Source organism: Oratosquilla oratoria, chromosome 6 (genome assembly GCF_046742065.1).
Source record: "Oratosquilla oratoria isolate Oo_2021 chromosome 6, ASM4674206v1, whole genome shotgun sequence".
Taxonomy (NCBI): Eukaryota; Metazoa; Arthropoda; class Malacostraca; order Stomatopoda; family Squillidae; genus Oratosquilla; species Oratosquilla oratoria.
This window is the reverse complement of record NC_134782.1, coordinates 43,011,364-43,026,820: the sequence shown is the minus strand read 5'-3', so window position 1 is coordinate 43,026,820 and position 15,457 is coordinate 43,011,364. Positions and strand designations below refer to the sequence as shown.

Below are 15,457 nucleotides of genomic sequence, written 5' to 3'. Positions count from 1 at the left end.
TTATACATTTATATGGAAAACCGTATTTCTTCATATCCGATAGATATGTGGCCTTTCTTAATTTGCTTCCATGACCTCAGCCCTCCCATCTTTAATCAGATCTTTTCTGTCAGTGCAATCTATCCCTTTTAGTGACCTGAATATCATAATCACATCACCTCTTTCTCTTCGATCTTTCAATGTTGGCATACCTTTTAGTCTTTCCTTGCACGATTTATCTGCCAGGCAGCAACATGCACAGACATTGCAAGGGGCAGGTGCTTTGGGCAGGAAATTGGACACTTCACTCTTTTGTATTATTTTTGGTAACTATCTGGTAGGGTGCAACACCATTTTCCACATTATAATTTCTGAATGGTAAGAAATGGAAAAAGCCTGTGAGAAATAATTTTTCATTCATTTTTATATATTTTTGTGAAGGGCACTTTTGGGGCACAGGGCAAATGGGCAGGTGCTCGGGCACCCCCAGCAACACCCCCTCTGCCAGGCTGGGGACCAGTTTGTTTGGTGCCCTTTGTATTCTCTCGATCTTGCTCACACCCTTCACTCTGTGTGGGGACCATACTACTGATGGACACTCTTGGATGGATAAGGGTTTCAATGAGTTTTTTCATTTCTTCATCCATATAGTGAAACACCAATTTAATATGCAGTAGTCAGTAAGTCTCTCTCACAATCCTGGTGGTATGTCTGTCAGGCGACAGGTCATCTATCAACATTCCCAAATCTTTCTCTTTTGATTTTGTAATGGGTTCACTTCCCAAGGAATTGTTTAAGCATGGTCTTTTGCCAATACTACCCATTTCCAGTACTCTGGATTTTTTTTAGTATTGAACATCATTTCCTATTCTTGGCTCCATACAAAAACAGTGTCTAGATATTTTTTGCTGTACTCTGCTAGTTTTTCACCTCTCATGATTTTTGCATGCAAACATGTTAACATAGCTTCTTGTTCCTTCTGTCATGTCATTGACATTGACAAGAAACATTATTAGAGCATACACTGAACCTTGTGGAACTCCACTCATTACTGCTCTTCATCTTGACATCTTGTCAATCACTCTCAAGTGAAAGCTTAATAGGTTCGACACACTCAGCCTTCCAGATTGAAAGCCAAACTGATTCTGTCAGAATATTAATCTCCTCAGGATATTTGGTCCATTGATCTTTCACATAATTTCACTACTGTCCTGGTCAGTGATGATGACGATGATGATATGGTTTTACATCACCAACTCCCCACCTCTATTGGGAGACTAGGATGGTGCCCCTTACAGAGGACTTTGTGGCATGGAATTTAATGAACCATGCCCTTGGTTCAACTTCATCAATGGCAGGGTTCTAACTGCCATCCCCTCGACCCTCAGCAAAAGTAACAATGCCCTAACCCACTTGGCCAGTGATACAGGTATATCATTTAGTGGTGTCTCCTTGTTTCCAACTTTGTAGATTGGCACCACATTTGTCCTTTTCCACTTAAGCGGCACAATGCCTTCTTCCAACAAGCATGTGATAAGACTGACTTTTGTTCACTAGTTGTTCCCTACATTCTTTAAGTATCCAATTTGGGATCCAGTTAGGTCATTTAGCTTTTGTCACATCCAATTACCCCAAGAGACTGAGCACTTCCCTTACTTCTACATCCATATTTCTACCTGGTTTTTTGCTTCCCTCAAAAAAATTGCTCTTTTGTGAAGACTGATTAGAAACTTACAAGGTAATCAAAGGGAGTTAATTCATGCCTTTGACTTTGGCAACCTCCAGTGTAAGGGGGAAAAAGCTGTTGGTATGTGTATGCATGTATGTGTGATTAGAATTTTTCATTCATTATTTCTGCACAAGCTGAGGCCTCTTCAAAGACCTTACTACCCACTATTAACTTGGTGATTACTTACCCATGTCTCAATTTACATATATAAACCTATAAAACAGGTTTGGTTTATCTTTGCATTTATATACTACACCTTTTTCAAAATTACTTTCTTCCTCACTGCAAATTCTTGTATAGTCATTTTTAGCTTGTTTCTAAGCTTTTGTTTGATTGCTTCACTTCTTCCATTTTTCCCAAGCTACATCCCTGACTTTTTTTTTGCAATCTTGCACCTTTTGTTAAACCAGTCCTGTGGTGATTTCTGCTGTGACCATCTCGCTGATTTGTTTATCAGGGTATGGTTCTATTCCAGTATTAGACAAACCCATTTTTCACTCTTTTTTTCATTTTTCCATTCGAGATTTATTTTTTCTCTGGAATAGTTAGGTTCTATTAGGTTAGGATTTATTGGAAATGTAAGTTTTATGTTGAGTATCTGTGTTTGCATGATTCTGGAATTTTACCAACAGTATTTTTTCCCTATGTAATCGTTTCTCTTCCTAGTTCTTTCTTATATCCTTTATTTTGGAATTTTGGGTGATAAATGATTTCCCAGTCTTCACCCCAAGCGTATATACTATTCAGATTTTTTTTTATATAACAACCTGCCTTATCTCTTACTCGTCTTGTAATATTTACATAAATCTACAAATATGTTCATGTAGTTGATCATACCTCCAACTGTTCTCTTAGCTAAGATGCAAGTCTCTTTAACAGTGAAATGGGATTTTAATTTTCAGCTCTTCCTGGAGCCAAGCTTCATGCATGTAAAAGTATAAGTAAACCCACAATATACTTAAGGATATATTGAAAAAATCAGTACAAAGGATCTACCAGGTATATTTTGGCAGGCTCAACAATACAACCAAACATAAATATGTTATTATATACATCCCAAAACAAAAAGGACAAAGACTTCTTTCTGTGCTCAAGGCCAAGATGGCTGTTGCCAATTCTTCATTTTTGATTACCACTTTCATTTGACATGGACAGGATGAGATAGGAAAGTAGGATGGGGATGAAGGCAAACAAGAGTCCTTGACCAAGAGTTCTCAAACAAGAGTTCTTTAACAACAACCCATCTTGTCCTACAGGATCACGAGAAAAAGCCGTGGGTCCTTCATCTTATGACTTACCGGAAGTGTATTAGCATACATGGAAGAAATATGGGTCTGTGTGTTCATTCAAATGTGTATTGGTCAAGGAATTATTATTAAGAAGTCATACATTCACTTTTATCCTAATCTGTATTTCTTTTAACACAATTGCTCTCAATTATACACGGATTCGAGAAAGCACGTTAAAGAATACATTATCAAAGGTACACTGAGGAAGGAAACTGACTTCCTATTGATTAAACTTGGTGTAAAACAAATATGGTTTCATAAACTACTCTTTAAATGTCTTCATTATAATTGGTTTTAACTTTACAAATACTGAATGAATTATGTGTTCAACTGACCTATGTAAAAATATTCACACATTCTACAAGCCTACTTAAACTTTGATTTCAAGTTCAAATCTTTAAATCAAAACTACATAAATGTGACTGCAATCTTGATAAATTCATACTGAAATTTTATGTCATAAATATACGACTTGTTTCTGCTTAAACTTTTAAAACTGAATGGGCCCTACATATCCATTTTTCTCTAACACTTTAGAAAAAGTGACTAGAACATCTAGAACACATAGCCATTTTACATACTAGAACCATTAAGCCTAAACAAGGCATTCAAAACAATAACAACTACTTTTTTTCCAACTTGTAAAAATGTCTACAATATTAGTTAGCATATTAAACAGTAGGTAAATTTACCATCATTTCTTAAGGACATGTACGACACATAAACACTGGAATGTTTGCTGCATAATCCTGAAGAAACAAATGGATAGATTATTTAGGATTTTTTTTTTATCACAAATGGACCTTAGAGCGTGGTCAGAGTGTATTATTCTTTGGCCACAATAGGGAAGCAAATCATATTTAAAAACTTTGGCTTTGTTGTGTTTGTGGAAACATGACTCCTATAACTGACACAAGTTCCAGTATCAACAAGGTGATTTTAAAACTTATAATACATACTACAGTATATAACAGAAACAAGCAGTTACATTGCCTCTGATACAGAGAAATATGACTGGGTATCATAATACTCTGTAAACTAAAATAGTAATCTTAATGAATATACTTACAGGCAGTGACATAAAACAATTCTTTAAAAAGAAATCCAGTACTGACGCAGTAGTAATGGACTGGTGGGAAGCTCAAAAAAATTCTATGGCAATAAGAATGGTTACAGAAAGTCTGACAATAGGGCAAAGGGCGATACTCTTCTGATACTCAGTAGTTCTCTGATAACTTATAGCACAAATAATCTACAGCACAACAAGGTAACCTATAAAGTTTTGGAACACCTGGCCAACAATTTCATAAAACCATGATGCTATCAATAGTTAACTTTCAGAGATCACTCGTTTAATTTTCAATGCAGAAAATTTTCTCAATAACTACATGGTATGACATGGGTCAACTTTTAATACAGGGATTGCAATATTGCAATGGAGGGACACTGTGGGATGTGTTCCTGATGTAAGGGATGGGGAAGGCATGTTGAAGATGGTCAAATGTTTTACATGAGCAGTAGAGCTTGTGAGAGGATAGGGCATGGAGAAAGCAAGTCTGAGGTGAAGGTGGGACTAAGCTAGGGTTGTGTAATGTCACCATGGTTATTCAATATGTAAAGCAAAGGTGCTGGGCAGGGGTTTGGAGCTGGTTAAAGACAGTGGGGGGAACTGGGAGGTGAGCCAGTTACTGTTTGCAGATGACACTGAATTTGTGGCTGAGTTGGAAGAGAAATAGCTGGTGGGGTTTGGGAGGGTGTGGGTGGAGATAAGATGATGAGATATATGTAGGGAGAGGGTGACAGTTGGTGGGAGGGGAGTCTGAGGGGTGAAAGGCTGAAGGAAATGGTAAGCTTTGAGTATTTGTGATTGCATATGGCTGGGAGTGGGGGTCGAGGGGAGGCAAGTCTAGTATCTCAGGAATGAAGAGTCAGCTTGTCCCTTGTTGCACTATTTCAGCCAAAAAGCAATGCTGCAAGGTACAGCTCTTCAACAGCATGTCCTGCCAGTCAGAGTTGGTTTACCTCCATCACCTCATCATATGGCAACCCCTTCCTCATTTACTCAAAAACAATTTATGAAGCAGATGAGAAAGACATCCCATCTGGCTGCATCAACTCTTCATTCACTCAGTCTCCATCCTTTTATTTGTATCTCTTCCCTTCACCCAATTTCTCCACTGCATTCTTTGTCTTCCTCTCAAGCACATTCAGTCTCTTCCTTTCTGCATCTCGTACATTCCAAGTCTGCTCCATACAGAACCATGGGTACAATCACTCCTTCATACATCCTTCACCAGTGCTATCCTCATCAGTATTGCACCACCCCCGAGAACTATTTTAGATCCTTTGTCAACTAACACCCCAAAATCAGTCACCAAAATCCATGCTTCAGCCAGATATCAGCCCACCCAAGAAATCCCTCCCATGACAAACAAGAACCACAATTGCTTTTAGTTAATCACCCACCACCTGGTCACTGTCTGAGATTGCCCCACATGCAATCATCATATAGAAGACACAGAACACATCCTACACTGCCCAACATCTGACTTCCCCACACAACACTATTTCTTCCTCAAGTGACTTGTAGGCCAATCTGGTTACTTGCCATTTCCTTGAAAATCTGGGTCTTCTGCAAGAGACACCTTGGACAACGGATCAATTGTATTGATTTAGATAGTTGGAAGTAGGCATTTATGGAAATATATTCTTTAGCTATGGGGGTCATGTTAAGTTTTTATTCTGTGGGGCAATATACTTTGCAAAGGAATGTCTATAACCTTCATGATATATCCATAACCAAATATTTATTTCCAGAACCAATGATGGGTATTTGCATGTGGAGGTCCTGCAACAAGGACAGCATAACTGCCTATTTTCAAAACCCATCAACTCCTGAGGGGGACTGACTTGGTCTCTGGCCACATGTACAGTGTCATCTGCAAATAACTGTTTCACCTCCCATGTCTCTCTATTTTCATAAATTCCAAATCCCAGCTGAGCACTCTTGCATCTACTTTCCTTACCACCACATCCAAATACATGTTGAACAACCATAGCAACATCACACAATCCTGCAAACACTTCAAACCATGTGCTCTATTCCTAATCCTCACACATGCTTTACTACATGTATACACAACATTCATATACATGTATGTGTGCATATATATATATATAATATATTATATATATATGCATATACACACACACATGCACACTTTTGTATGTATATCTGAAACACTTAAAAAATTGTTTAATAACCAATTTTGAATCGTTAAAATGATTTCTTGTAGAAATAAATGCTATAACAATGTGACTAAAAAAATCTTCTATGAACAAGTTTTTGAAGATATCATTTATAAATTTTTACAGCTGATTATATCTTAAGTTAATTTCTATAATCCTATAAAAACAGTGAGGCTTAAGAAATAGCCAGGCTATTAACATAAAGTACAACACAATAATGCAAGTTTCAGACATACAGACAACTGGAATAACCTTGTATGGCTTTATCCAACCTATGATAATTGCCATATGATATGAGATTCATCGTCAGGACTCCCTCCTTCATAACAAGTGTAAGGCAACTAATCACCTAAAATACCTACAATTAGAATTTTGTTGGCATAATCAAATCTATTGAGGTTAGTAAAATCCATTGCTTAAACTTTTCACGCAACAGCTAACATAGTAAAGTGATCAACTTAAATAGGTTTGAATGTACATCATACCCTATAACAATAGTCACTTGAAAAAAAAGAAGAAAAGAATCAAATGAGCTTTTGAAATAAACAATTAAGATTTGAAATAATCTCTAAATATCAAGTGTCATGATCAAGCCATCATTACACCTATTGTTGTACACTTTGGTTGGTAGCATAATAGCATTAACTCTTAATACAGATAATCCTTTCTACATGGAAATATTCCAGTCTTATACACTTAGAAGGAATATAATTGTAGATTAAGAAGTCACATATGTCTATACACATTTATATAGGTTGTAACTGACAGTTTCACTTGAATTACTGGAGAATATTTTTCATTAAAATTATTAACACCAGGAAATTCCTATTACAGGAGAGTATTTTGGTACAACTATTATGTAATCTATATCCAATTTTCTTAACAGTGTAATTACAAGTTTATTAAATACAAAACAGCTATAACAATATCCCTTTACCTCTACTTACCATATAGATGGTAAAGTTTAACCTCATCAATTTACTAAATACAACTCCATAGCAATGCTTCACAACAATACAACGTGTATCTTACACATCATTATCCACCTTCATGTCTGTGGTCGACTTCATTCTCTGTAAACCAAATTCTGTCTGACTGTTACTAGAGTTACTGACTGCTCTCCCTCGTGTAGTTAGACCTATCAGTAATCAGCCAAAGCTTAAAAAAAAAGAAATAAAAAATAATAAAGAAGAAAAAACTAACTAAAGACAAGAGGGTTATTTGGGCACTCCTTACTGGCTTGGTTGAAAGTATCACATGAAGCTCTAGTACACCCCTGGTTATCGATGGGTGAACAGAATTATTTGACTGAAATCAAGTATGCAGGTCTGGTATCCTTCATCTGATAGTTCCCTAATTAGTGGTTAAAAGGTAAGCCCTAATTAAATACAAAAATATCTTTACCTTCTTACAGGTGAGATGACTACTTATTCCAGCAACTGATCTTTGAGATGTTGTCATAATAACTGATGATTAGCACACAATGACTAGACTTGGAATTGGATAGCACTAGGAAACACTATGAACAGTACAGTATACTGGATGATATGAATACTGCCAGGGGTACGAGGAGGTAGAAAAAGTTAGAGAACTGAAAATGGGCTGTCCACTAAGACCGAACTACATATTTTTTAAAACTACCATTGTTTAGGAACATAAGCATTGGAATAAAATATATTTAAAAATGTTAAAATTTGCATACTGATTTTTAGATCTGCAAAAATATTTGAGATATTTGCCATTGAAAATAGATTTGTCAAAATAAAATTTGACAAGAATACTCCATATTTATGAATTTAAACACATGAGACACACACCAAAACATCTTATACAGATGTCCTATTCTTGGTGCATATGTATTACAATCATGATTTGGTAGTTTCTCCACTTCTGTATTCCTGGACCATAATTGAAAATAACTATGAATTTCTTTGGTTAAGTTAAAGTTAGTCTTTGCTCAATCTTTTCACATACCCAGAACAGGGATAGCTCTTGATGTGTGATACTAAATACCCGTTCTGCAAATTTAAATCGGCCATCAGCAATCCTATAATCAAAGGTAACCGCAAGATGATCACCTAATAATTCTTTACACTGTTATACACACTGAAGAATCCCCATATATTTTAACAAATGTATGGCTTATTTATTTGAATGTAAAACCTACCAACTTGTCAAAAATCACTTAATATGCAGATTTGCATTAACTACACATGTATCAAGAAATTATATTACTCTGAAATAATATGTATGGGAGCATGTACTCAAACAAATGGAAAAGATAAAATACTGGAACTGATATGGTCTACCATAACATCTGTGATAAATTAAAATTAACATGTGTATATATGCATACATATGCATTTATAAAAATGTATACACATAAAAACACACACACACAAGTGTATGAATACACTGTCAATCACACCAGACTGGCCTCACAAATTCACACAGCAAAACAAACAAAAAATATGCATCCATATCCAACACACACACATCATGTACAGATTATCCTCAATGTAACAGACCCCCACCCCCTCCCCAACATGATGGGTTTTAGAAATCACAGGCAAAATCTAGTATGCCTGAGGGTCCAAAGACTTGTGTTAAAGATAAAGTCTGGTAATTCTGACTGTCCAGACACTTTCATTTCATACAAAGAAATTCCACATTATTTAATACAGCATCAGCTGGCTGGCACACAATACTGCATCACTGTTTTGAACTTGTGCAGTAACAACTACAACCTTGTCTTATAATGCTATATATCAGTACATCTATGTTTATCCCATCAATTGGAAAATATATTAAAGAAAATTGTGCAACGCGAGTTAAAAAAATTCTGTTGATCAAAAGAAGTGTGTGACAGAGTACTACTCAGATACTGGAACTAGTAGTGAAGTTGGGATTTGGTGTATTAGTGGCCTGTGTGCTTGGTGAATAGTATGGAGTGAAAAAGCAAATGGTGTATGTCATGTAGAGCTGATGGAGCCTTGAATGCAAGTCTGCTAGTTTGGTTCTTGCTTCTGATATATATGAAATGGATAATTTGAACAACTGGCACAGATGGATAAAAATTTACCTCTTTCCTCTGTTACATAGGGGGTAGTCTTATACATATCCTGACACATTCACACAAATCTATATGTAATTAAACATACAAATGTATACGAGTGCCCATGTGTGTTGTGTGATCTGCAATTTTGTGGCCTAACCTACTTTAATTCTTTACATAATAAAAATCCAGCTTATCTGCCTTTATTTTCCATGCTAATTCCTTAATTACACTTAATTTTCAAGACATGTACTCAAGTTACTGAAGACTTTAATGAAAGCTGAAAAAAACAAAAAATCTAAACTGTGATAGATTAGCTGCACAAGAAAGGCTTGCTTCCCATATAAGGTGGGTAGGAGACTTCACGTATAGCTGAAGAAGCACCAATTTCAAATACATACCTTGTCTTTCCAAACATCCATTTAACTAATAAATGCCATTCACCTTGCCTACATTAGTAAAAACATTACAATTAATGGAACCACAAGTTACACAAGACAATGCAGGTGTCTGATGTATAGAAATTTTCATGGGTCTCTGCAGTTAAGAGGAAGACACACCCATCTCATCTTAAGGGAATCTTGTTTCATGTCAATGTCTAGTCCATTTTTAATGGAAAACTGGCTTCTACCTGAACTTCATAAATGACCACTGATGTAATCATACCTACATAACGCATCAACACATCTTTGGCAAGTATTGAATACAGGACACGTAAATTGGAGAGGTATATGGACAATATGTTCCAGATATGTGAAGCACACAAAACGAGCTCACAGCTCCTGGACCTGCTTCATTGACTTGTACATTTTTTTTTTCACTTGCTTTAAATGGGCATGTCCATTGTACATTGTTGCTTTTGAATTGATATACCTGTGAAATATAAAATTTTCCCAAATTTTCTAACGAAGTGTTTAAAAGCTTGAAAATATGGGACAAAACACATCCTGGGGAGGGTCAATATGGGATATGGGACAAATGCTTTAAATACAGGATGATCCCATATAATATGGGATGTCTTGTCACCCTGGGCATCTCTTAATGACAGGGAAAAGGCAAAAGTAATATGAATTAGCAAAAGTTGTAATCCTTAATAGACTGAAACTTCCCCAACTAACCAAATCTATATATATAGGCTGTGCCATAAACTTACTGATCACACAGTTTTTGTGTATTTATCCATTCATCCATATTATATATATATATTATATATATATATATTATATATATATATTATGTATATATACATAATACACATTTATACATATGCATAGATATATACATACTTATTCATTTACACAAACACATACAAATACATTTACTCATTTATACATACATGCATATTATATATATCTATATATATATAATATATATATATACATATACACACACATGTATATATCTAGTATACACATACATACATAAGTATATGCACAAACTCACACAATTACTTATATACATATGATTACATTTTCTTGTATATCCTACTGATTGTTTTGCTTTCCAGTTAACTTTTCCATAAATTAGCTTTATGAAAATAGTACTTTATTAAACTTAAATGTGCTGTATGTACTCTGGATTGAGGTATGAGAATCCAGAAAACTCTGTCTGGTCAAGGTTCATCATGAAGAGTTTGTCAGTAGGCGTCAACTCAGTGCGTTCTGAAGTGAACTGCTTGTCAAAGTTGCTCACGTCCTTCCTGTGGCGCTGCAAGTGAAAGAAGATATTACTACATCAAATAGTTTGAGAGAATTTTTTTTTAATGCAAGTAAATGAAATATAACACATACACACACACACATACACACTGGCTGCAACAGATATGTGGAGGTGGATTATGGAAGATGAAAGATTTCTTCCAAGTTTAGTTTTAACTATTTTTCCACAAGTGTAGGACTAGTCAAAAATAATTTTGGAACAAAATATATATCTACCATTACCTACCACCACATACATATAGACAAACACAGACATACTTATTTACCAACATGCACAATATACACTGTGTTTATATATATATATATACAAATACACACAGACATGTATATATATGTATATAACCACAAAGTTATGTCATAGCATACTGGTAAAACTAGACTTAAAACCCACTTTCAGTATGAAAGATTAAATTAGAGAAATCGCCTTTTGTCTCTTCTTTCATGAAAGTGAGCTTCACCTGTAATATAAATATGCACACAAAAACACACATATGTATATACAAACAATTCTATGTACATATATATCTATATATGCACACACATATATATACTGTATATATTATATATACTCATGTATACATTGGGTATATATATCCATGTATATATATACACAAACACACGATATATACATATATATATACAAATATTTATACATATAAATACATGTATACACACACACACACACATATATATATACATATAAATATATATATATATATACACATGTGTCCATATAGTTATACATGTGTTTGTTTGTGAATATATATATGTATATATATACACACACACATAATATATAAACATATATATATACACATACATATACATATATATACAAATATATGTATATACATATGTTTCCATGTATATATGAATATATATATATTTATACATATACATGTATATATATACACATATAATATATATATATATGTATACATATATCTTTATACATACCCACACACACACAATATATATATATATACATATATATGTATATACATATATATATAATATATTATGTATATATATGTATACACATAATATATATATAATATACATGTATATACACATGTATATACATGTATATACATATATACATGTATAAACATGTATATAAATGTATATACATATATACATACACACATTTAAATATATATATATAATATATATATATACATATGTATATATTATACATATGTATATATATATACATATGTATATATATATACACATACATATATATATATATATATATACATATGTATATATATATACACATACATATATATATATAAATATACATATATATACACATATGCATATATGTATATACATATGTTGCATGTATATATGAATGTATATATATACTTTATACATATACATGTATATATATATACATATCACATATTATATATATATATATATCCACATTATATATATACATGTATACATATATCTTTATACACACCCACACACACACACACGTGTATATATATGTATATATATATATATACATACACACACACATATATATATATACGTATGTATATATATGCATATATATACACATATGTACAATAAATATACACACACATATATATATATATATACACATATATACACATAATATAACACATATATATACACACATGTATATATATATATAGATATATATACATACATATATATACATACATACATGCATATACATACATACAAACATATACATACATATATATACATACAAACATATACATACATTACATATATATACATACATATATATACATATATATTCATAAATATATATACATATATAAATACATATATATCCATACATATACATATATATCCATACCTATACATATACACATATAATATAAATATATACATATATACACACATATATATACACATATATATACACACATATATATATATATATAATATATGCACACATATATACATATATGCACACACATATACATATATGCACACACATATATACATATACATATTATAGACAAATACATACATATATATATATATACATTATACACACAAACATAATCTTTCCATGTTCCATTTCTTTTGTTAAGGGTGCTACATATACACATACATAAACACATATTACATACACATACATATACACATATTACATATACATTACATATGTATATACATATATACATACATATATACATACACATATATATATTACATACATATAACATATTATATACATATACATACATATATATATACACATATAAATACTTATATATATATATACATATATATACATACATATATACACATATATACATACATATAACATAAATAGATACATACATATATACACATATAACACATACATATACACATATATATACACATACATATATACACATATATATACATACATATACACATATATATATACACATATATAATATTATATATATAATAAATATATATATATATATATACATATATAAATATTATATACATATTTATATATATATACATATATATATTAACATATAAACATATATATATACACATGTATACAGATATATGTATACATATATATATGTAATATACATATATATATACATATAAATAAATATATAATAGTATACATATAAATATATACTTATGGATATATAATATATATTTAATATATGTATATATATATATATATATATGTATATATATGTATATATTTATATTTATATATGTATATGTACATATATATGTATATATATATCATATACAGTATATATATGTATATTATATATATAATATATTGTGTATATAATATATGTATATATTATTAATATATATATATATATATAATATTTAATATATGTAATATATAATATTAAATTTATATATATATATATTATAATATTTATATATATGTTATATTTATGTGTATATATATAATATATGTTTATATTTTTATGTATATATACAATGTGTATATATATATGTATATATCCATTATATGTATAATATATGATAAATTGATATATATTATATGTTATATATATATATATATGTTTATATATATGTATATATAGAATCTATGTATATATGTTTTTAAATTATGTATGTATATATGTATATATTTATACATATATAATGTATGTATATTATATACATATAAATATATATATATCCATATATATAAATATATATAAATATATAAATATATAATCCATATCTAATATAATCTGTACAATTTATAAAATATTATATATATTATATATACATATATATCTATAAACATATATAAATATATATATATATACATATATATAGTTATATATAATATTTAAATATATATATATACATATATTATATATACATATAAATATATTATATTTATACTATATAAACATAGTATATATATATATATATACATATATAAATATAAATTTATATTATATTTATGTTTTTTTGTTCTTATAATATATATATAACATATAAATATTTTATATATATATATATTAAATATATACTATATACATATATACATATATTAAATTATATATATATACATATTTACATATACATTATATATATATATACCTTTAATACATATACAATTAATATTTTATACATATAATATATACAATATATACTATATAAATATATAAATTTATATCTATACATATATACATAATATATTATATATTATATACAGATATTTATATATACATCATAAATATATATAAATACATATGAAAATTATATATATACATATTACATTTAATTATATTATACACTAAATTATATACATATAAAATATAATATATTTAGTATATATAAATATATAAATACATATATAATATACATATAAATAAATATATATTTTACATCATATATACATATATTGTATATATATTCTACATGTAATATATTTATATACATAAATATAACACATATTGTACACCAATATATATTTATATATATAAATATATATTTAATATAAATATATATTACACCATATATATATATATACATATATATATATATACATACTATATATAATGTATTATATACATATACATTATACATAATTATATATATATACATATTACATATATAATATATGTATATACTTTTTATACATATAAATATATATATATACTATTATACATATACATATATCATATATATACATAGTTATATACATATAATTATATATATATATTAATATAATATACATATATATATATATACATATATATACATATATATATAATAGTACTACATATAATATATTATATACATATATCATATATATACATCATATACACATATATATATATATATACATATATACTATATATAAATATATACAATCTATATACATATATATATATATAATATATACAACTATATTATTACCTTAACAGTATATATA

At 29.8% G+C, this 15,457-nt stretch overlaps 1 protein-coding gene across 2 annotated transcripts in view; it reads right to left on the bottom strand.

Annotated features, from left to right (window-relative positions):
- Nucleotides 1-2,661: 2,661 nt before the first annotated feature.
- Pkc53E (Protein C kinase 53E) overlaps nt 2,662-15,457 on the bottom strand; it is a 415,647-nt gene continuing 402,851 nt past the window's right edge. For both annotated transcript variants that reach the window (XM_076186864.1, XM_076186863.1), the window contains exon 14: nt 2,662-11,008. In XM_076186864.1, the coding sequence (XP_076042979.1) occupies nt 10,856-11,008 (153 nt within the window). In that variant the 3' untranslated portion in view covers nt 2,662-10,855. The remainder of the gene's footprint in view (nt 11,009-15,457) is intronic.